Below are 21,878 nucleotides of genomic sequence, written 5' to 3'. Positions count from 1 at the left end.
TTTACACTGTTTAAATGTTATTTTATTAAATATCTTCAGTTCAAGGTTTCATTGTAACAAAGCTATGAAGGTTCTACCAACATTCAGACCAAACAAACAAACACTAGCTAACTTTAATTATTTCTATATCATGCAAAAATTCTGCATCAAATGCCTTCCATTTCCTGTTTAAAATGTGATATTTATAATATATATTATATAGATGCTTACATTAGCCCCATAAGAGAACATTAAGAATGCTAAAGGTGTACAGCTGTGTTTGATAATGGCCATACCAAGCTAAGGTTCTCATTAACTTAAAAGGAAACAAAACAAAACAAAAAAAAACCAAAAGAGTTTGTCTCCAAGACTGTGCAAAAACAAAAAACCCAACAGTTCTCTTCTTTTAAATTTTTTTCTGAAAGATGCATATACTTAATACAGAGGGTTCTCTTTTTTAACTATTAATAATTATCAGGTAAAGAGACAAGGAAGATCAGACCGAAAGAAGGCATGCATAATATTTTGTATTTATCTTTTTTAAGTGGCATAACTGTAATCTGTTTGCTTTCTTTGTGGCTTAAAAAATTTTCTGAATGAAATATCAAGGCTTTTTACTTTTCCACTTCAGTCACTGTCTTAAAAATGTTTTGAAATAATAAAATCTAGTGTTTGCCCCCCCATGGGTTCAGTCCCCTCCTCACTCCTCCCCTGGGATAGCAAAGGGAGGAAGAAAAGGGTGTTTGCTCAAATAAACCTGGGAAGAGTGGATGGCCTTTTCCTTCACCAGTGGTTAGCTGATCTAATCCTGGTGTGGGATAGCACCTCTCCAATAAAGGGAGCAGAGCGCTATCTGCTGCAAAGTGACAGCTCCACTTTGTGCAACAGCTTTAATTGTCTGCATTTTACTGAATAAGGATTAACATTGCAAATTCTCTTTCTTCTCATCTATAGTCTGCTAAAAGATTGCCACACACTTAGTATGCTCTCATGGAAATAATTTTAACTCTCTCTAGAGATCCAAAAAATTATTAGGGGTAGATAAATTCAGGTAAAAGCCCATTCCAACTTCTGCAAGTGATGCCTTCCCTTGGTCAAGACATATCCCATCAGGTCTGCCAGAAAGGCCATTTTCTTCTTGGGGCTGGGCTCCCTCCTTGGTAAGGTCAACAAAACACTTCCGTATCTCCCACCCAATGAATAAAGGAACGGAACTCCTTTTGCAGCAAAGAAAAGAAAGGAAAATGAATTGGCCCAAAGGACGAACATCAGATCACGTGTTCATTCCCTTTCCCCTCTGCTTCATGAGGTATCCTCTAACACCCAGAGGCAACACGGGGTGGGGGGTGGCCTGGATTCCTTCAGCTACAGCTTTTGAGGTTCTGATCTGACAGTTTTCTGTGTTACAACATCACTGTAAAAAATAGAAAAATTACCCAAATAAACACTAGGAAACATGACACTTACAAACATCAGATGGGTTAGTGGTGGGGAGAAGCACCTGGCTGGGGCTGCTGGCTCCCACTGCTATTTTACTGGAGACCAACAAATCATACAGGAGGCCAGGTAACCCCTTTAATTCTAAGGGTGCATATATTTCAGTATAAAAAACACACGCTATTTATGCCTCATATAGGAGTGTATGTGCAAGTTTTCATGAAGAACATAACACTAAGTTTTTTGTCTGCTTCCTAAGGAACATGTGTTCTGCAGCACTGTGGATCCCAACTACGCTACTAAAAAGAAAAAAAAATAGAAAATCCCATACAAATACCCTCTTCCTCTAAAATCTCTGCTCTTAATGAAATGGTTTTTTATTTTGTTAAATTAAATAAACTGGCTTCAAAACTCCATGTTTGTCCAGGTAGTGGCTGTTTCTAAAACCAGTATCACTAAAGAGCAAGCTTCTATTCAAGTTAATTAATTGGGTTAATAATGGGTTACTTAAACCCATTTTTAAATCCCTACTTCCATCTTTAGTTTTAAAACAACATTCCATTTTGTTTTATTTCTTAAAAAAAAAAAAAAAAAGGAAAAAAAAAAGAAAAGAAAAGTCTGTTTTGGGATCCAGCAGCCGAGCAACCAGGTCTCCATAGTATTCTTGCTGTGCAGAAATCGAGGAAGAAACAGGCTGAAGTCAGACTGCTGGGCAACAGGAAGAGAAGCACCTCCTCTCTCTTGAACCCCAGTCTTCACACTGGCTCCTCTGGGGTCCCTCCTTGCCACCTCTCACCGACTGTAGCTGCAGCACAGCCCGACTGTGGTATTAACTTCCACATGGCTTTGCGGAGCACAGTTCAGCCATCCGCTGTTCAAGCCGCCTCCTTTCTTGCTCTCCTTCTCTCTTTCTCTCCTTCACTTTTGCTTTCCCCCTCACTTCATTTCTGAAAGATGTTCCGGCTGCTGCCACTTTCTTAGCCCTGGGGGAGGGGGCACGTTGGATAATCTGTCATTTATTTAGCATTATTCCTGTTTTTTTATTCTTTTATACAAACAACATGTCTTTTTTTTTTTAGATTTAAAAACACCTTCGTACAGCAGAAACAGACACGATGGATCCATGGAAAACAACAGAAAGGCAGTGCCCGGAGCATCAGATGCATGCAGGGTTTCGTGCATTTGGCTGCTGCCTGTTTGTAATTTGTATTTATTTTTTTAATGTCAAAACAGACATGACCGTTGCTGTCACTCAGGCACTCCAGAGCTGCTTGCTAAGAAGATATTGCCCTCCAGCTGAGTATCTCCACAAGTTGCTGCAGTCAGGAAGAGGCAATGTCCACCCAGAAAGGAGAGGGGAGAACAGGATGGAAGATGGAAGGAAATAAAGCCATATATTAGCTGTACACAATTAAAAAACCACATTTTCTACACGTTAATTATTTAATGTAGGTAGAAACCCCTAACACAAGACAAAGTGCAGCTCATGAGGAGACTTCTAAAGGTAAGAGGCACTCACATCCCCTTCCAGGGGGCTGAGAGTGCCAGTGAAAATTAAGTAATTGCTAAAATGTATTACATGCTGCTTTGGAGCAGCCCTGAGCCCACCCTCTCATAGCCATGACCCAGAAGCTGAAGAAGTTTCCTAAGGAGTGCTCAAAAGCTCTGGTCCTAAGGAACATTTTCTGCCTCACTTTCCATTGGCTTTTGCCTTGAACTGAAAGATAATTATATTTTTGTTAGGGTTTTTATTTTTCAAATCTTCCATAATTTTGTCTCTGAACTTACTTAATATTTAAACAAATGTACGAGCTTCTCTGCAGTTTTGTGAAATTGTAGCCCTTTTGACTGCTTTTAGCAAAGGCCCTTCCTAGTTAACCCTCATGTACCAAATTACTGGATTTATTTTGATCAGTTTTAAGTCTGGGGTTTTTTCATGTTTGTTTAGCATTATCCTGTCATGAAAGTGTAGCCAAACTCTTCTTTCTACCATTTCTTAGTTTGCAAATCTTTGCAGAATCTTCCTTATAAGTCTTCTCCCTTCGTGGTTCCCACTCTCTCCTTATACAGAAGTCCTCTGATTAATATCAAACTTTTTTTTTCTGGCTGCAGTTTCCTTTTCAGATGATTTACCCAGAACTGAACTCTGCCTTCCAGGTGAGAAGAAACCACTAATTTCTATTTAAGCATTCTTACTCACTTCATTCATTCTTCATCCTTCGCTTTCACTGCACATAGGATAACACTACTCCAAAATGATTCAGTGCATTCAGATGGGGGCTGCCCACACTGACCCCATTTGCAATTGCTTGTGGGTATACCTCCTCCAGAACCCAGAAATGCATGCAAATACTTCAACTTCCATTAGTTTACAGGGTATTTTTAAATATTGTTTTAACCAACATTTTGTGGTTTGGAAATACTTTCTGCTCTGCAGTTTTCAGAAACCCTCCAGCACATACTTTTGGAGGGCTTCAGCATTTCCACAGCCAAGAAACATACCTCTTCTGCAGCAGACTTTCCATTCCTAAATTTCCTCAGAAGTCATAGGCATAGCCACTGAGCCATACTGATCTTTAATTTAATAATTTCTTCTGCATAATTTTTTGGACAGACATCTCTCTCAACATTTCTGTGATGAAATCTGATGCAAGTTTTTTTTGTTTTCCTGCAAAGGCTTTTTCCTTCTCACTGCCTTACTCCCTGGAAATGCAGCTGATTTTCCAGCTCCCTTGAAGCTTCCCTGCTTCTGGTGCCCCCAACTGGCTTCTGCTTTTCAAATTCCATCTGTGACCTCTGCAGCTTGCTTGTGATAGTTCACATTCCTTCCCATTGCCTTCAGCAGGGTTGAATACCTCACAACACACGAATATAAACTGCTCTTGGCTTAGTACCAAGTTGTTCACAGAACTAGGACTCAAGTAGCAGCTATACTTGAGTGGTTCATCCTTAAATGACCACATAAAAAAAAGGTTGCCTCCCAGTTGGAAATGTTTGTTGTGTTTGCCCTTAAATAGAAAATACTTAGTAGAAAGGTCCTAAGATTAGGAAACTTTGGACTATAAAATGGATGTAACATGTATTTCAGCATAAAACGAAAGGATGCAGAAAGACTTTGTACATCCACATTAAGGCAATAAACAAGAATGCCTTAATGCTGAAGAAGTAATTGGATCTGATGTCCTTAGGAGCAAGCAACAATCATTTTGTCATGACATATTTTAGAGCCAAAGTTTCTTCCAATTATGAATTGTGGCAAGTTAATTGGGGGATATTTTAAATCCTCTGATATTACTGTTTGTTTAGATTCTTTTCCCCTCTGAGTTTTCTCAACGTGGTACATTAAATACTTTTTGCTTATCGGAAAATCAGTAGTAAAATTTATATTAATAAACCCTTACCCCGTATGGCACAGAAATTGTTCTGTATGGATTCTACAATATCCTTTCTAGAAGATGACATAATCATCAAAAAAGTCCTCTGAAATGACCCCCAGCATCGAAAGGTAGACGTGAAAGGGCCAACCTGTGCACAGCATGAGATACTCTTCCTCTCTGCTCCAGATTAGCCATTTGTCCAAGCACAGACCTGAGCACCTGGGAGGAAGCACAGCTGCTACAAGGGTACCTATGCCCAGGAACAGCTGTCTGGCACATGACTCCCATTTGTCAGGAGTGGCAGATAACCCTACTGAGTCCAGAGGACAGGACTTAAAGGAACACCATCTACAAGCCAAAGTGTTGAGCCGTACAGACAACTAAAGATGGTTCTCTGACAGCCAGCTAAACGGCCCTGAATGCCGAATTCCCGCAGAGAGCAGCCTCAGCCGTGTGTGATGTACTCATACCCGTATGTGATCCTCACTGGAGAGGTGCTGCAGGAGCTCCAGAGCAGTGGTAGTGCACATTGAGCCACTTGCCGTCGCGGCGGTGCCAGACGCGCGTCTCCTCGGACTGCGTGGTGCGGGGCCGGCCCTGCCCGTCGATGTACTGCGTCAGGCGGATGTAGGCGATGCAGGCGGCGTCCTCCCCGATGACGTGCACGTGCGGGTTCAGGATGGTCGTGTGGATTGGCTTGCTGTTCTTCGACAGTACTGGCAGGACATGCAAAACCATCGGGTTCATTTTACAGCTAAGGAGGAACAGCGTCCCACATTCTCCAACCTCTTCTATATTCTACTCACCTTTCACTGGATTCTGGAATACCACAAAAATTGGTCCTGCAATTTTTCAGGAAAAGTCCAAGCAATTCTTACCCCTATCACCTGTTGTTCTCGCTACAAACTGTACACTTACTGCCAGGAATGCCCTGGCCCCTTTGCCCCCACTTCCTCTGCTGCTGTGTCTTCAGTTATGGGGAAAGAACTTTCACTGACAGAATATCGTTGCAAAGGAGTCAGTAATCAGGAGATCTTTAAGCTAGGACAGCATTAAATATGAACAAACCTCAGAGAAGTGTTAGAATCACTCCATAAATAGGCTGTTGAGAGAGACAAAGTCTCTGCATACTTAGAGAACTACATTTGCCCATACAAAGGACCTTGACCTAACCCCCAAAATAAAACAGATTGAACAGCTCAGGATTTAAATTTCAATTATCTCATCCTGTGGAGACATCCAGGAAAGGAGACAAATCCCATAGTATAAATGACAGCATTTCTCCCAACTCTTTCCTGCCCCAGACTGACAAGGTGACTCTTGTCTATGTAAAAGGTTCATTAGGTGTTAGAGAGCTGAAACCATCCAGGGAAAGTTCAAAGCAAAAGCATCTTTGTGCCTGACCATTCAGTATGTCTACCCCAAACATACATGTTTGCTTCTGCCAAAATCTGATCATTTTTTCCATTTTCATATCAGTAAGAACTCCAGTGAGTCAAACTTTTAAAACTCCTGCAGTCCGTGCCAGGTACAAAACATTTCCACCTGGCAGATTGTATGCCTAGAGTGAAGGGATGTGGGGGTTAGAATTGAAATTGTTGCTGAACAGGCTTTTTGACAGAAAGGCTGCTGGCTTTTATGAATGCATCATAACCCAAGCACAATCAAGTTCCTGCTTACTCTGATAATCAGTAACAACAAGGCAAATTTTCTTCCCCAAATGTGACATAAAGGAAGAGGAGAGAGAAAGGTGTTGGAGTTACCAAATCTACCCACTCACAGTTTTCAAAGTAAAACTTATGGAAATCCATTCCTTCAACCAGGTTCCCCAGTGCTTCAGGTTCAAATGAGGTCAAGCCAGGATCACAGATTTTTCTGCAAAGAAAAGCAGCACAGGTTTACAGTTTGAATTTGAGCCCAAGAGCTATTCACACAGTGAAGTGCTGGTATGCCATTTGACTCACACCCTGTGTCCACCTAACTACATCTCCCTGCTACAAGAAGTAAGTTCCTGAAGACTCAACCCTACCATAACTCAAGGAGCCAACTAGATGGAATTTCACATGAAATAAATTTCTAGGTTACTGACTTTCCTTTTATTCTCTTTCTGCTCTTCTCGTTGCCCTCCCCTGCACTTTTCTTACAAACCCAGGACATTTTCCTATTGTTGCTCCTGTTGCTGTGTGCTACCTGACTTAATATTCATTTAGAGCTCTACTACTCCATCCTGACTGATGTAGGCTAAGAAGGATAAAACCTTTTACCATCCCTGACTGTGTGACAGCTCCTCATACCCAGGAGCCAGAGCATCACTTGCACACAAACTCATAAACAACCTGTCAGAAAGCATCTCTACTTACGTATAAGCCTCAAAATCTCCATTGTTGATGGCCTCTATCAGCTGCTCTGTTATCTTAATGATCTCTTGCTTACGCACTGTGAACAAGAAGAAAGAGCAATTTAGCTGTGCTGAAGAGTTCAGTAGAAATATGAGGCTAGTGGGTGCTTCCTACAAGCAATTTGTAGAGCACCATTAGTCTAGATCTCATAGGATGCTGCTCCCTGCATCCTGGAGATATGCAGTTAAGACAGCAATCCACATGAGAGTAGGGGGGCAGTGGTATGAAAGGGAAATGGTGATCCCATAATGCAGGGAGAAAGGAAATAAAGAAACCATATTAATTTTCTTTTTTTTTTCTTCTACAAAGGTCTAAGGCACCAGAGGTGTCTCCTAAATGACAGCCAGAGCTGCTTCTGGGGAGTCTGACCAATGAATGCCAGTGGCCCTGCCCATGTGAAGTAGTTTGGCAGCTTAAGACGTGGAAAACCTTCACCACAGTAGCCATATACAAATGGCCACCACACAGATCAAGCCAATTGGAAAGAGTCTCCCAACAACTTGCCTATCACCATAATCAACACCTCAGCTATTGTGAATGCTGCACAAGCAACTGGGACATGTAGGGATGGCTTCTGCAAGCTAGAAGGATGACAGCAGCAGGATGGATGGGTTGAATGAGCAGGTCCTAGCTATGTCTGAGAGTGCACACTGTTCCTCAGGCAGTTACCTTCTGCCAATCCCTATGGCACAATTCTTTATAGCACTCTGACAGCACTGCCATTAAGCCAACCCAGCACACTGGACTTCAAGATGAATGAAGACAAGGGCTGTCTATCTATTGTTGTTTGGCCCCCATGTGGCCGGCACCTCTGCATTCTCTTCTCTTGGTTCCCCACAACAGATTGCCCAGGCCCCATCCCCTCTGCGGTGCTCCATCATCCATGTTGATCTCAAGAATTAATAACATTTACAAAGTTTCAATTAGGTCTGTTAAACAACACAATTATAGTCTATGACTACTGTGTGCACCATACCTATGCCTGAGCCTATATGCACAACCTCACATCTCTTCAGCCTTCCCCACACCTGTAGGTAGACTCTTCTGCACATTATACAGGCATTTAAGAGGTTCTCTAGCATTCTTTTCAATGTTACCAGATAATGTACAATTCCTGCCGCTAGAAGTGCCATTCTTGTGCCCTTCAGCATCTAAAATATACGTGTCTGAAATGGAACCAGTCCCCTGACTGTTCTCCCTTTGGGCCCTGAAGCAAATTGTGCTGGGACTTCTGGGAAGTCTCATATAGGCATCTTAAAGGCCTATGATTAGGGGGATGGTGTTTAAATCAGGACCTACTGACCTACTACCCTTAGATGTTCAAGTCAGGGAAACTGAATTCCATTCTAAATGCCAGAAGATGCTACTCTGAACTGCTCCCCCCTTGCCCATGCACCTCATCCCACCATTGGTAAGTGCACCCAAAGAGCAACAAGATAATAATCTCACTGGCCATGAAAGATGTCCATACCCACTCTGGAAATCACTAAAGAGAATTTTACTACTGAGCCAGCCTCAGAAACCCCTCAGACAGGGGACATCTGGCTCATAATAGTAAGTTGGTTGGTTTTACTATGCAGGCTGTATACACTCCCACATGTGAAAAGATATACACAGGGAATGGGTCAAAATGATACAGTGGGCTGTGTCTGTTGTGAAAAATGTCCTTACAAGCAAGTTGTCTGGGATTACTTTCACATGAAAAAGGGCTGCTTGTTGGACCTCCAAACCATGCACCACCCATGTCCAGAAGATGGAGTGCATGGGAAAGGCTGCATTTGGGATGAGTGAGGGAGTCTGCAGTCCACAGTCACGGTGCGCTGGCTCATCTTAAGGAAATCTGCATTCCCTTCCGAGGTGCCTTGATGCAGTGCCATCAGGCCTGTCCTTCAGCACTAGTCCATCCCATCAGACTGTGCTCGTCTCCTGGTTCTCACTACATGTCCCGAGCTAGAACCGGCACACGGGAGGTGACCGCTCTGTCCGAAGGACAGAGCGCCTCGGGATGTCCCGGGGGCGGCATTGGCGCTTGCCGCTCCCGATGAATCCGCGGGTCCTCCAAACTGGCACGGCAACGGCACAAGCGGGAGGCGACATGCACCAGCACGGCCATCGAGCGTGGCCCACGGCTGCTCCACCCTGCCTTGTGCGAGCCCAGGAGGCAGCCCCGCCGCAGCAGCTACACTGCCGGCCGGGGAGCGCTGCGGCCGCGTTCAGCGAGCCCCGTTCACGGCCGGGGCAGGCCTGGGGCCGGGCTCTGTGTTCCCCGCGGCCGGGCCGGGCCGGGCCGGGCTGAGGGCGGCCCCGCTCCCCCCGCGTGGCGCCCCCCGGCGGCCGCCGCCGCTCCCCGCACCCGCTCCTGCAGCCGCGCCCCCGCCGGGCCGATGGCGCCAGCTCGGAGCGCCCGGCCCCGGCCCGGCTCGGACGGGCGGATAGAGAAGGGAACTTTACATCTAGGGTAACTAGCGTGAGTTGCACTACTCCACTACTGGTACCCAGCTGCTAACTTACACGGTGCCCGGTTAAGTACAAAGGGAACTACTGGAGTTAGCAAAGGCTCCGACCGAGCACGCTCTAACTCCAATGTCTGCCCTGGGCTGTCCCAGGCATGGAGCTTCTCTTCACAAGACTGTGTAGCTGCAAAACAAATGTAAGCGTTAAAATAATAAACAGACAAAAATTAGAAAGTAAAATAAAAACCAACAAAGAAGTGCAGACACACACAGCCCCAGCCCCGGCCAGCACACAGACACATCCACATCCCAGTAACTTGTACCTGCTCTCCTGCCTCTGTCACATCACTTGGGCCACACAGTGCTTGGCAGGGGCCACCCGGGCACTGGTGCAAAAAGCACAGCAGGAATTGCACCAGTGCTGGAGGAAGTTTGAGGGTGACCTAAAACAGTGGTCGGAGTAGTGACAGCAGCACAAGGGCAAGTACAAGATGGGGTTAAAGAAAGCAGGGATATCCAAATCACTGCACATCTCAACTTGGAGGGAAGCAAAGTGGGAGAACACTGACCCACTTGGCAGAGAGGTGATTCAGCACTCCTCAGTGTACCAAGCAGGGCCTTGCTATGAGCAAGAGGAAGGAATTAATAAGAGAGCAGTGATGGACAGCTCACAGCAAAAAGGACTTCAGAAGAGATCATTTCCCTTCTATTCTGGCTAGGCAAAACACCTTTCCTATTGCACCTTACAAACCAGCGGTCTGACATCCTTTGAGCTACTTCATACTTTGAGCTACTAACAGAGACACTCCAACTGCTGCAGTATATGAGATACTGGTGCTGTGTGTAGAAAACCAGGGAAATGCCACGGGAAGAGACAGAAGAGGACACACCTGGTTCTTCCTTCCTAGACTGACCTGAACAGAATCAAATATTCCAGATGCTCCCAGCTCACACTAAAGATCCTTCTACTATTGCTTTAAAGTCAGGCAGCTAGTACAGTATGTGTGTAGGAGAAAGGCTGTGAATTCCACCTAGATTTTCTCCAACCTAATAGCCTTTTTCATATGCATTTTTCGGAGTTTTTCAGCCACAGGCTCCTCTACAGAGATAGCAAGTTCAGGAACTATCAGGCAGAACTTACATAACTCATAGACTAACCATAGTACCAGCTAAGTGAGCTAAAGACAAACACACAAGGTAAAGCTCGTGACAGACAAATGCTCTTCAGAGCCAACATTATCCCAGAATTTTCACTCAAAGCACCTGATAATGGATTAAAAATGCTTTGGGGTCTTTCAGGAGCCACAGCCTCCCTTTCAAAGCACCTTAAAGTAGTCTGAAAAAAATGGTTTTTGTTCCTTTGGTACTTCTGAGCATCATCCATGTCAGAAGTCCTCAGAAGTTCTGAGCAGTGCGACTGAATTCAGTCTCATGCATCCCCTCCATAAGCACATAAGCAGACCTGCACCACTGACCCCATTTACCACAAGAAAAACTAAGAGATGCAGTGACTTGCCCAAGGAAACCCCAAAAGGCAGTGTCTCTGCACAGAACTCCACATTTCATCCAGATGAAAGCAAGGGAATGAAATTAGCTAGGATGAGGTTCTGGTTTTTGGTTGTTGTTTTTTTTTTTTTTCAGAAAGGGAAGGAAATGTTTGGAAAATTTCAGTGTGCAAAGGAGGGTATTTTGCAGGAAGGGAGATGATTTCTTTGTATTCTGGAACACTGGAAATGGAAAATCAACACATTGGAAGGAAGTTGAGGTAAGGAGAAATGGGAAGGGTGGAGGAAGGGGTGAGAAAAAGATGCTGTGAAGCACTGCACCCCTGGACTTACTGGCTGAGAAACAGAGAGAAAGCTGGGACTGCATGGACTCAGTCTGTGTTTTGCTCTCACTGTGCCTCCGTCCTTCAAGCACTGAGCTGCCGTCCCCGGTGGAGAGAGGGGGAGCTAGCATGGCAGGGAATTAAAACACAAACACAAACAAAACACGCAAGTTCAGTAAATAAAAAAAGAGAAAGTAAATAGGAGAACATTAAAGAAACCACAATGCTGGGCACAAAACATGCAGGAGTATCCTCCAGGGCAAAGCCAAGTAGACAGCTCGACAACATGAACCTGCTGTGCAATTTAGAATGACACAAGGGCAGGGGGGCGGAGGAAGAACGACGACACACACTGCCTTTAGCCTCACCACAGTGGAAACAACATATCCCTGAGGCCACTGTCACTGATGGATAAAGATAATGTCCCCTACAGCACAGCAGAGCTGATCTGTGTATCCTGGTGTCTATTTAAAACAAGAAGCTGGCAGAGGAACTGCACAAGCACTTCCCTTTTCCGAGAGTCATGGCTATGCAGAACACTGAGAACTTCAACAAGTCCCAAACCTTTTGGTCTACTTAGTTTTGCCCAAGTACTTGCTTATCTTAAAATGTGGAAGGGCAGGAATGGAAAAAGAACACTGGTGAACACAGCTACACTTAAAACTGGAGGACTAAAATTACCAGAGCTGGCCACAGCACAAACCACTACTGTGCAAACTCTTTCCCTCCCAATCACCATTCAAATGCTCCCTTCTATTAAATCATAACAAAATTTTCTAACCTCTGCCAAAAAAACCCAAAACACAGTTTTGATCTGTAGCAATGTAGCCATATACAACTCTGTACACTGACCAGCTGCCTTCCTTCCTACCCACCTTCTGTTGCAGTCCTAGACTTCTTTTCCTTGCAGCATTTGTATTCCTGACTTACAACACCGATTGGCTCAGCTAGCTCAACGCTCAACCATGGAACCTCTCCAGAATAAAAAGTGCCACAGGAGACAAGGTTCTGGACAAATACCCATTCTGGATGGCTATCCAGAAGAGCGGATAAATCAAATTTATAACTGCACTATGAAACTCATCCAGTTCCTGTCACTCAAAGCTAGATTCCTAACCCACAGCTTACTCTTTGGCAAAAAGGTGGGAGCTAGAACACTGTCCTATAATGAGGCCAGGTCTTATCTCAAACAATCTGTATTGCAGAGCTCATTCACTCACTGGCGTGTGTTTCTGCTCCCTGTGATTCCTCAAAAGAGGAGCCAGCAGCTTGTGACAAGCCACAGGAAAAGCATCAGGAATTACCCCACTGACAGAGGTGACATTGCTGCTACATCACAGGGTCAGCACTGCTTTTTCCCTGGATATGAAACTCAGATAAACTACATGGAGAATGAGAATACCTCTGCCTCAAAATGCAAGTTATTAATACATTTGTCTCAGAATGCAAACTACCTTCACCCATCTCAAACTTGTTTATTCAGGAAGATGTCTGCTCATCTTCGTTAGGGAGGTTAGGCAAAAAATAGCTGCTCAAACAACATGAGCAGATATGGAACTTGGAGCTCCTTCATTTCAGAGGTTTACAAGCACAGGATATTTATGATATGGTCACTGAAATATATGAAATCTCTTCTTGGCCTCTCCCTCTACTGATATCTCAGTCAAGGACAACAGGCCGAGAATGATCTTCATCTTAAAAAAATACAGACCCAAAGAGAAAAAATAACAAGGAAAGTCATTGCATGTCATGGAAGACATTCCCAGAAAGGGGTGAAAAGGGAGTCTGAGTAGTGACAGAGATGTTTCAACTCTCTGCAATCTACAGGGAAGCAGAAACACACAAGCAGAGTTCAAACCTCAAGGGACTGGTAGGGATTTTCCACACCTAGAAATGGACTGGAGATGAACAGATTATGATATATGCAAGAAAAGAATTCCAACTCTGAGACAAAAACAAATTAGCTCAGTGTTTATATACCGCAGAGGCCAAGTCAGATGGTTCCCCAGTGCATGGTCCCACTGTGACAGGAATGACAGCGTCATGGCGAATTTATGAACTGAGTCAGACACAGAAATCTGGGAAGCTAGTTCAAGGCAATGATTGAATCTCTAGAATCCCTTGCCTACACTTAGCTGTATTAGAAATTACAGGCAAAATACCTACCTTTCAGATCCTCATCTTCAGTTGTGGTGTTACAGCTCTCTGTGGAACCCTGCACGGCAGAACACAGCATTACCAGGCATCAGCAGTTGGGAGAATGAGCAAATAGTTTGATTTCTTTGTGAGAAAGATGGGTAAAAGCACAAAAACGTTGGCAGGGATGGAAGGGAGAGGATGATACAAGGAAGATTTGAATGTAAGCAGGCCAAATACAAAGCATAACATAACAGCATCTCTGCTCAGCTTTTGCATGTTCGAGCTCTTAACCCAGAACTTCTACAAGTGTGGAAGTTACCAAACTCTGTCAAATTAAATCTAATGATAGTTGATTCTGTTTGGAAGAATAGCCACAAGAAGCTAAAGAAGGATTCCTAGGCTTTCTCAGAGGAAGTGTCCATTTGTAGAAGAAAAAAAAATAATTGCGTAAGTGCCTATCTCTCCTCTTCCATCCCACATATGAAAGAGAGTGGTAGTTATACACCACAATAGGAAAGACATGTTACTATCTGAACAGTTGTTTTTACTCAGCCTCTTCCAGAGATCCACAGCCATATAACACAACCCTCCTACTGTCAGCAGTATTCAGGAGCATGCTACAAACCAGACATTGGAAAGGTAGAAACTGAATTAAGACACATGAAGACAGGAACAAGAGAGTAGCAGAGGTTTTTCTTACAACACTCCTATCCCTTACCTTTATGCCATCTGTAGCATTATGGACAACAGTTGTTTGAGGCTCCTAGGAAAGGATGGAAGAATCATTAAACTCTAGTTCCAAAGCATTGTCTAATTTACCTTCACTCCCCAGCAAGTGGAGAAAAGGAGACTGACATTAAAAAAAGTCAAATCAAACCACAAACTCCAAACAGCACACGTGTGCCTGCGTGCGTGCGCACACACTTCCTGCACGGGTTTCATTAAGAGAGAGGCTGCACTAAAAGCTACAGTCACAAGGAGACAAAGCCCCCAGCTTCCCTGCAACTGCCCCTAATTCCCAATTCGCTTCCAGTGAACCAGGCTGCCACAGACACCAGGGGGCAACCAAGCAGCCAGTCTGCACTGTCTGCAGCCATTCATGAGGTAATGACCCCTCAACAGCATCCTCACTCGAAAATGCTTCAGAAGAGGAAAGGGGAAAGAAAGGATAATACTGGGCTGGGGCCTTTGTCTCCCAGTTTTTTGGAAAGGTTGCTGGGTATTTTACCCTAAAAAAGGGACATTCATAATTTTCATAATAAAAATAGGATGAGCCAGACCACCTCAATGCCTCTCAGAGAGGAGTTGCTAAGGAACTGTGAAAAAAGGCACATTTTTCTAAAAGCCTCTGAAATGAGCTCCAATTTCAATAATAATAATATTTAATAATTTAGAAAGGCTCTCTCCGTATCAAAAACATAATGAAAAAGATAGTGAAAGGAAAGCAGAAAATTATGAAGTGTCCCAAGAATCCTTCATTCTCCAACAAAAAAAAACCCAACACCAAATCCCACGTCCCATGCCCCAGAAATGCCAAATCCAACTCTCCAGAGACAGACAACAAAGAGCAGCTACCAGGCCTATGGGTGCTAACTAGCTCCTGCACTCATCCCTTCATTACCAGGACAAGACTTCAGGATCTTGCACCATCTCCTCCCACTGCTGTTGTTGCTGGGTGGCTCAGCAAGGGCATCAGGGACAGTGCTGGGCAGTGCTGCACACTCTTCCATCTGCCTCTGCCACCCGCTGCCCTGCTGCCTGACTCCATGGGTACTGAGGCAGGCACACACCCAAGCTGTGCCATTCAATGGACTTGGCACTGGCACTGTGCTGGCACTGCAGAGCTTGCACACAGGCCAAACAGAAAGTGCCAGCCCAGCAAGTCTGTGAGCTGCAGGAGATCAGTCACTCAACTGAGCAGGCCAAATAGGCCAGCAAAGGATTCTTCTAAAAACCCTTTGTCTGCCCTCTCCTCTCTGGTGTCCTGAAGTCCATCCTCCATTTCCTGAGTGTTGGAGAGTGGATGGAGCTTGACACTCTCTTCTTCAAAACCATCCTCCCCAAAGCCAGCAGGAACAGATGAACGGGACACACAGAACTATACAGGGGTGGCACACGGGGAAGTCCAGGCAAGCTGCGATCCCCACATCCAACCACAGCTCTGCTCAGCACCCCCATCCCAAAGCCTGTGAGGCTGTGATCAGGCCCCACAGCAGCACAGGGACACAGACAGAACGAAGCCAAAACATAAGCTGAAACAGAGTGGCACAAGCAGCACTCGGGAAGGGGTTTGGGAGGAGAAGGGGAGAGGACAGAATCAAAACTAAACCAAACAGGAAAAAAAAATAGCGTTTGGGGAAGATACCATGGACGTCTGCACTGGGGGTGTTTCTTTTGCAGTGCTTACTATACTGGTTTTGTTGTTGCTCTGTGGCTGAGACAGAAAAACATGGTTTTAGTTTCCATGCTGGGCAGCAGAGGCAGCAAGAAAATGACAGTATTGCTTCAACCCCCACCATCTCTCCTCAGACCCGACCCTCCCCACAATCTCAGTCACCAAGAAGAGGGAGGAAGGAGGAGTCCTGCCCCAGTTGCTGGACATCATCCTTCCCTCAGAGGCAATAGAAGTTGTAAGGGCTGTACCAAAATTCAAATGCAAATGGACTGCTAGAGCTATAAGGAAGGAAAACAGAAGGCAAAAAGGCAGCAGCCCAAAGGGGTGGGGAGAATCCTGCAATGAGCACTAACAAAAAATATCTGGTGAAGGAAAATGAGACATGGCAGCTGTCCTGAGAGAAAGAGACTACAAAAGTGAGAAACACACAGCAGTCATGGTCTCTAACAGGGCACAAATGGGAGTCAAGTCTGAGGTGTCCCAAAGTGTACAGAAACAGTTCTAGGTGAGAGTTCCAGAGAATCTATTGAGCCAAGTAAAAGCGTGGTAAGCCTAGAAAAGGTAGAGAAAAAGTAATGTATATGTTGTATCCCTGTTGTAACCTGAACAAAGAGACTTCAGGACCAAAATATTGAAAGGAATGGGACTGGGACATAAGGAAAAGGCCATATAGTTCCACAAGTAGGAAGTTCTCTGGATGATGCCCAGCAGCTTTTCATCTTTCCCCTCTTCAGACTCTCTTGTAGCTGTAGCAGAAGAATAAAATCTCCATTTTCTGCATTCATACAGCACAACAGTGAGGCCATCACCAGCTTGCTGAAAAGAATTGTCCCATTGAGTCATGTATGTCAGGAATGAACCAAGTCTATGTTTGGAGGAAGCCAAACCTATCCATAAGTACAGGGTTCCTAGCCCACAAATCCAGCCCACGTGTGACCCCCCACACCAGGCTACGTCTCTTTTGCCACTGAACACCAGCAGCAAGGTCAAAATTGCCTCTGCAGGAGCCTCACTCACACTCCTCAGTTTACAGATCAGGGCACCTGATGGGAGCTCACAGTAGTGTATGCCCTCATTGCAGTGGCTCTCTATCCCACTCAGGGAGTGCAAACTCATACTGCAAAACATCAGGCCCTCATCACCACACCACAAACACCACAAAGAATTGAAAAGTGAAATGCTAAGCTGGAAAACATCTGCCAAAGGTATAATTATGTCAACCAGTGACAGATCTTATAAGACCGAGACTTAACAAACACCTACTAATTCAGCTTTTCTTCACAAGCAACAGGTCTTGGCTTAACTATCCATTTTGGAGAGGGAGAGAGGAGAAACAAAAGAGGAAGATGGGGCACATGGAGGGGGGAGGAAGTACAAGAAAGAGAGGCAGAAATGAACTCTTTGGAAGTCTGTGGGGAAAAATCCCAAACATTTACACTCAAACTCCAACTTAAGAAAGGAGAAACACCACAGAAATTATGGTTTGCTGCCTCTTTCTATACATCCCTGCATTGTCCTAAGACTCTGGCCTTCCAAGAGTTTTGTTTTATGTATGTCTTTCCAGCCTGATGGCAGAAGAGGTGACAGGTCACTGTAGATCAACCTGAAAAAGTTAATCCCAAGCTATTTTATGGCACAAACTTCTGACAATGGTCCACCTCTCCACACAGCACTGAGGCTCTTGTACTTCTTCAGAAACAGTCATCCTAATGCAGAGATCTATCTTCCAAACCTCTTCCAGTGAGAGGAAGGTAACCCATTTTTCTTATCCCACTGGGATAAGAAGATAAAATTAGCACGGAAGAAGCTATACAAAAATAATTCCACTGGTTTGGAAGGCTTTATAACTAAAAGGCCAAATGAGAAAAAAACCCAACAAAACGACCAAAACCTAAACAAACATCCACAAAGCCACTGTTCCAAATAAAAAGTTGACAACAGCCTGTTAGGAGTGTTATGTTGCCTTATAAAGTGCAAAGCCCCACAAACTCAAAGCACACAGCCTACCCTCCAGTCTGCACTGAGCACCCAGCTCACCCACAATATTCTTCCCCAGCCAGTGGGCTGAAGACAACCAAGTTTGCTAGTCCAGAATTGGATAGCATTTTACTGCAGGATAGTGTCCCAATGAAATTGGAGGCAGCTTAGCCTGCATGTTTTTCACAGCTCTTTCTCAGGTGAAGGAAGGTATCTGACATATTGAGCTTCCTGCACACACATCCTGTGGCCATCTAACCACGTGCTCTTCCCTGGAACAAGCCAGCCTTTCCTTCCCAGAGGTGCAGGCAGCACAGCCAACTCTTACCCCTCCTTCCCCCCTGCTGCCAGCCAGCATCAGTCACTGGCCAGGGCACAGTCCTTGGTAATTCTATACAACTCAAGTTAAAAGAGGCCCATTCACCTAAAAAAGGTGCTAGGTCCTTCTTAAGATCTGTAACACAATTCGTTTTGGCACAGCAGTTGGCAACATTTCCTGAGCTCGACAAGAGACAGACAGACAGACAGACAGGCACGAGCAAAACAGAGGGTGCAAGAGAAAGAAAACAGACCAGTGCTCATATTGTAGGGACACACACACATAGCCAACTAAAAGAAACTACCAATACATGGGCCGTGTCTGGTTATTCAGCCACTTTCACTGCTTCCATATTTTCAGAGGCTGATGCTTACATGCTTTACATATCCCAACTGCTTTAAAACAATATGCAAAGAGAATTTAAGTATTGCTGGCAGTAGGCAAATTTAAGTATTGCTGGCAGAAGGGCAAGAAAGGCAAAGTGAACTTCTGCCCCACATAAAAGGCAGGGCTGGTGAAAAGTTAGTCACTCACTTCAGATTTTCAAAGCAGTACTTTGGGATTACTTTTTTTGTGGGTTTTTTTTTACACAGTTTTAAGGTGTCATTGAAGGAAGAAGAGGAGAAATATCTTCCAGGTAGTAATGAAAAAACAATTATTCTGCTGTCTTGGTACTGTAACATTCCCACCTCTATCTGAAATGGGAGAAATCCTTTCTGTTATTTTTCTGTGCATAGGAGATAATACAATAACTAATTCTTGTCCTTTGGTTACTGTTCATATCTTGGTGTCAAAGTGTGTCATTGGGCCGTGTATGACTTCTGACAATATGACACTGGCCAATTTCCTCTTTGAACCCTTGAGAGTGGATTTGACTATTTTTTAAACAAATTCTATAAATGTCAAACACCTTGATGGATGAAAAAGGAAATGAACAGGACAGGGGGGCAGTTACTGGGTATTTGGTCATGCTGGGATACATAAACAAGATCGGGACAAAAGGAAGTTTTGGATTATAAAGGCTCTGAACAAACCTTTTCAGTAAGTATGCTAAAAATAGAAGTGACCAGGCAGCTCTGAGCTGCGCAGTGGTGCTGTGCCCACACATTTCATCTGAACAGTGGAGCCCCATCAGTCTCTGCCACATTTGGAGTGACTCCCAGTTTGTTCTACACTGCAAGACTCCTATCAAGGATGGCAGCACCAACACCAGGCAAAGCACCTGTTCCTCTTTTTGGCACCTCTGCAACAGAATGACAAAGCCTCCTGTCCAGGAAGGCACACACCTGCTCTGCTGAGCCCAGGAGACCACTGTCTTTTTTCATTTCACACTCAGAGCACGCAAAGTCAAACTGAGTTGCCAGCAGCTGGATTTTCTGCACAAAATGGGAGCTGTATGTGGCCAGAGGATCACAGAGCCCTTTTTGTGAGAACATGGACCCCTGGGTGCACACTGACCCCCCCGGCCACCCCCTGGCACGGACATGCTATGTAGGGTGATGAGCACAAGCCGAGCGTGCATGGCATGGAGAATGGCGGAGGCACGAATCGCAGGCAGCTTACGGGAGGTGCTCACCATCAAATGCACACTGGAGCTCGACTTCCTTTTCTGGACACATCATTGAGAGAGGGAAAGAGAAGGGAAGAGAGGAGATGAGAAGAAAAGCACAGAAACTATTCACACATTAGTGTGCCAGCAAGGGCCCCCCTGCCAATAATGCTCCCCTGAGGCAGGTATAAGCAGCAGCAGAAATGCAGACACGGAAAAAAGGAACAGAGAGAAAAGTCACCATTAAAGCACACAACTACACACCAGAGGAAAGGGCAGGGCTGAAGACCCCCATCTCCTCAAACACTCTGGTCAGAATATAGGTGCCCCACACACTGGTATAAGGGGAGAAGAAGAGAGAGCAATATATGTGCACAAGATATGGGATAGAAGGGGGTGTCTCTCTGTGCTCTCCCACCTCAGAAAATGGTGCAGCTTCCCCAGCCAAACTGAAGAGGTAGGCAGAAACCGTCTGTGTGTTCACATTTGGAGAATGCAGAGTGTGTTTGCAACTCAAATTAGAGGGTAGGGAGGAGGCCACAACAGAAAGGCACACAGGGACGGACGAAAGAAGAGGGAACTTGTGTGCATAGCATGGGGAGGAGAAAGACTCCCTCACATTGAATTTGGGCCTGATTGGAGAGGTAATGCTCAAACAAAGTAAGACAGAAGCACTCAACAGCTAGAGCACTTTGCACTCTCAGATATTGGGAGAAGAACAAACAGGTTCAAACACTACTCAACCTTCTTGGACTCTACTCTTGTTTAATGGCATTTTCAGTCATCTTCAAAAACACCTTCACACCAAATTGCACTCTCCAGTAAATGAGGCTCAGCATGCAGTTCCCTCCTTTTTCACTAAAATCTTGGAGTCATCCAGTTCAAGCTGAGCCTGGCAGGTCATTCAGCATTACAATGCTATGCCTTCCCCTTGCTGTCTCCATGTGCATTTTCCATCTGCCCTCCTCCTTTGGTACTATCTAGGCTATTTCCCTGCTGCTTACTACAGTCTAGCCCACAGAGTGGTATAGCACAGTACACCTCGTGCCAGTCAAAACCCACGATGGTGTGGGCTCAGTTCTGTAGCTCTGGACTCCTGCACACTACCACAGCACCCCCTGGAGCAGCCTGTGAACACAGAACAGGCCACGGAGCTGTGGCTCCCCACTCCATACACTTACTGAGTCTTCACAGCTCTTACCTTGAAGATTGCCTTCATCCCTGCTGTCCTTGCATCAGAGCTGCTCAATCACACACAAACACTGGCATGTGTTTGGAAGCAGAAGTGCCCATGTTCACCTCATACCCAGAACCACATTCCTATCACACCATAAAGTCCACAGTCACATAGGCACTGCATGAACAGACTCAAACTAGCAAAGCTTCTGCCTCATCTGATCTTTAATTCCAGAACAGATAGACTCTGATCTGATCACCATTTGGCTCACAAATCTTCCATTTCATGGAGGCATAACACAGGGCTTGCCATTACATGGTGTACAAATTTGTGTTTCCTCTCATTTCTTTCAGGACATTTTAGCTTCTCCACAGGCTTTTCCTCAAGGTAGAACTAAAATAGCATCTACTACCAGTGCATGGATATAATCCTTAGACTGCCATCAACTCAGAGAGATCCTTGTACCCCATCACAACAGGGAATTTGTGGAAATTCACAACAATGAAAAACTACTGGTTTTACTTTTAATGCATCCTGTAAGTTGCAGCAGACAAAAAGGAGCTATATGGATACTGAGGTAAACCCGTCCCTAAGAAAGACAATCTCATTTGAAATTCACACAGACTTCCAGTAAGTTACAAAAGAAAAAAGGGACAGAAAATGTTAAGATACAAGCATAAGGTTCAATAGGAAAAGAATCAACTAAACCATGTGGAAAACAAACACCCTCCTACACAGAGGCACAAGTAACACTGACACAGGAGGAAACAGAACCCTCTGCAGATCAGAACTTAATTAGAGTACAAGCTAAATTTAAAACAGTGTTAGTCTATTACAGGGCATGATGTA

The 21,878-nt window shown here is 44.7% G+C and overlaps 1 protein-coding gene across 21 annotated transcripts in view; it reads right to left on the bottom strand.

Moving 5' to 3' along the window:
• Window positions 1–21,878, bottom strand: part of CAMK2G (calcium/calmodulin dependent protein kinase II gamma) — a 118,439-nt gene continuing 96,561 nt past the window's right edge. For 2 of the 21 annotated variants that reach the window (XM_071438867.1, XM_071438869.1), the window contains 10 exons: window positions 19,880–19,912; window positions 15,978–16,046; window positions 14,331–14,375; window positions 13,640–13,688; window positions 11,484–11,597; window positions 9,704–9,829; window positions 7,154–7,229; window positions 6,574–6,668; window positions 5,264–5,509; window positions 1–2,732 (listed from right to left, as the gene is read on the bottom strand). In XM_071438867.1, coding sequence (XP_071294968.1) covers window positions 5,277–5,509; window positions 6,574–6,668; window positions 7,154–7,229; window positions 9,704–9,829; window positions 11,484–11,597; window positions 13,640–13,688; window positions 14,331–14,375; window positions 15,978–16,046; window positions 19,880–19,912 — 840 coding nt within the window. In that variant the 3' untranslated portion in view covers window positions 1–2,732; window positions 5,264–5,276. The remainder of the gene's footprint in view (window positions 2,733–5,263; window positions 5,510–6,573; window positions 6,669–7,153; window positions 7,230–9,703; window positions 9,830–11,483; window positions 11,598–13,639; window positions 13,689–14,330; window positions 14,376–15,977; window positions 16,047–19,879; window positions 19,913–21,878) is intronic. The other 19 variants (XM_071438868.1, XM_071438871.1, XM_071438872.1 and 16 more) reach the window with 11 other exon arrangements.

Source organism: Agelaius tricolor, unplaced genomic scaffold (assembly GCF_023055355.1).
Source record: "Agelaius tricolor isolate 1412-34295 unplaced genomic scaffold, bAgeTri1.0.p SCAF_13, whole genome shotgun sequence".
Taxonomy (NCBI): Eukaryota; Metazoa; Chordata; class Aves; order Passeriformes; family Icteridae; genus Agelaius; species Agelaius tricolor.
Note: the sequence above shows the minus strand (reverse complement) of the source record. Positions and strands in the feature narration are given on the sequence as shown.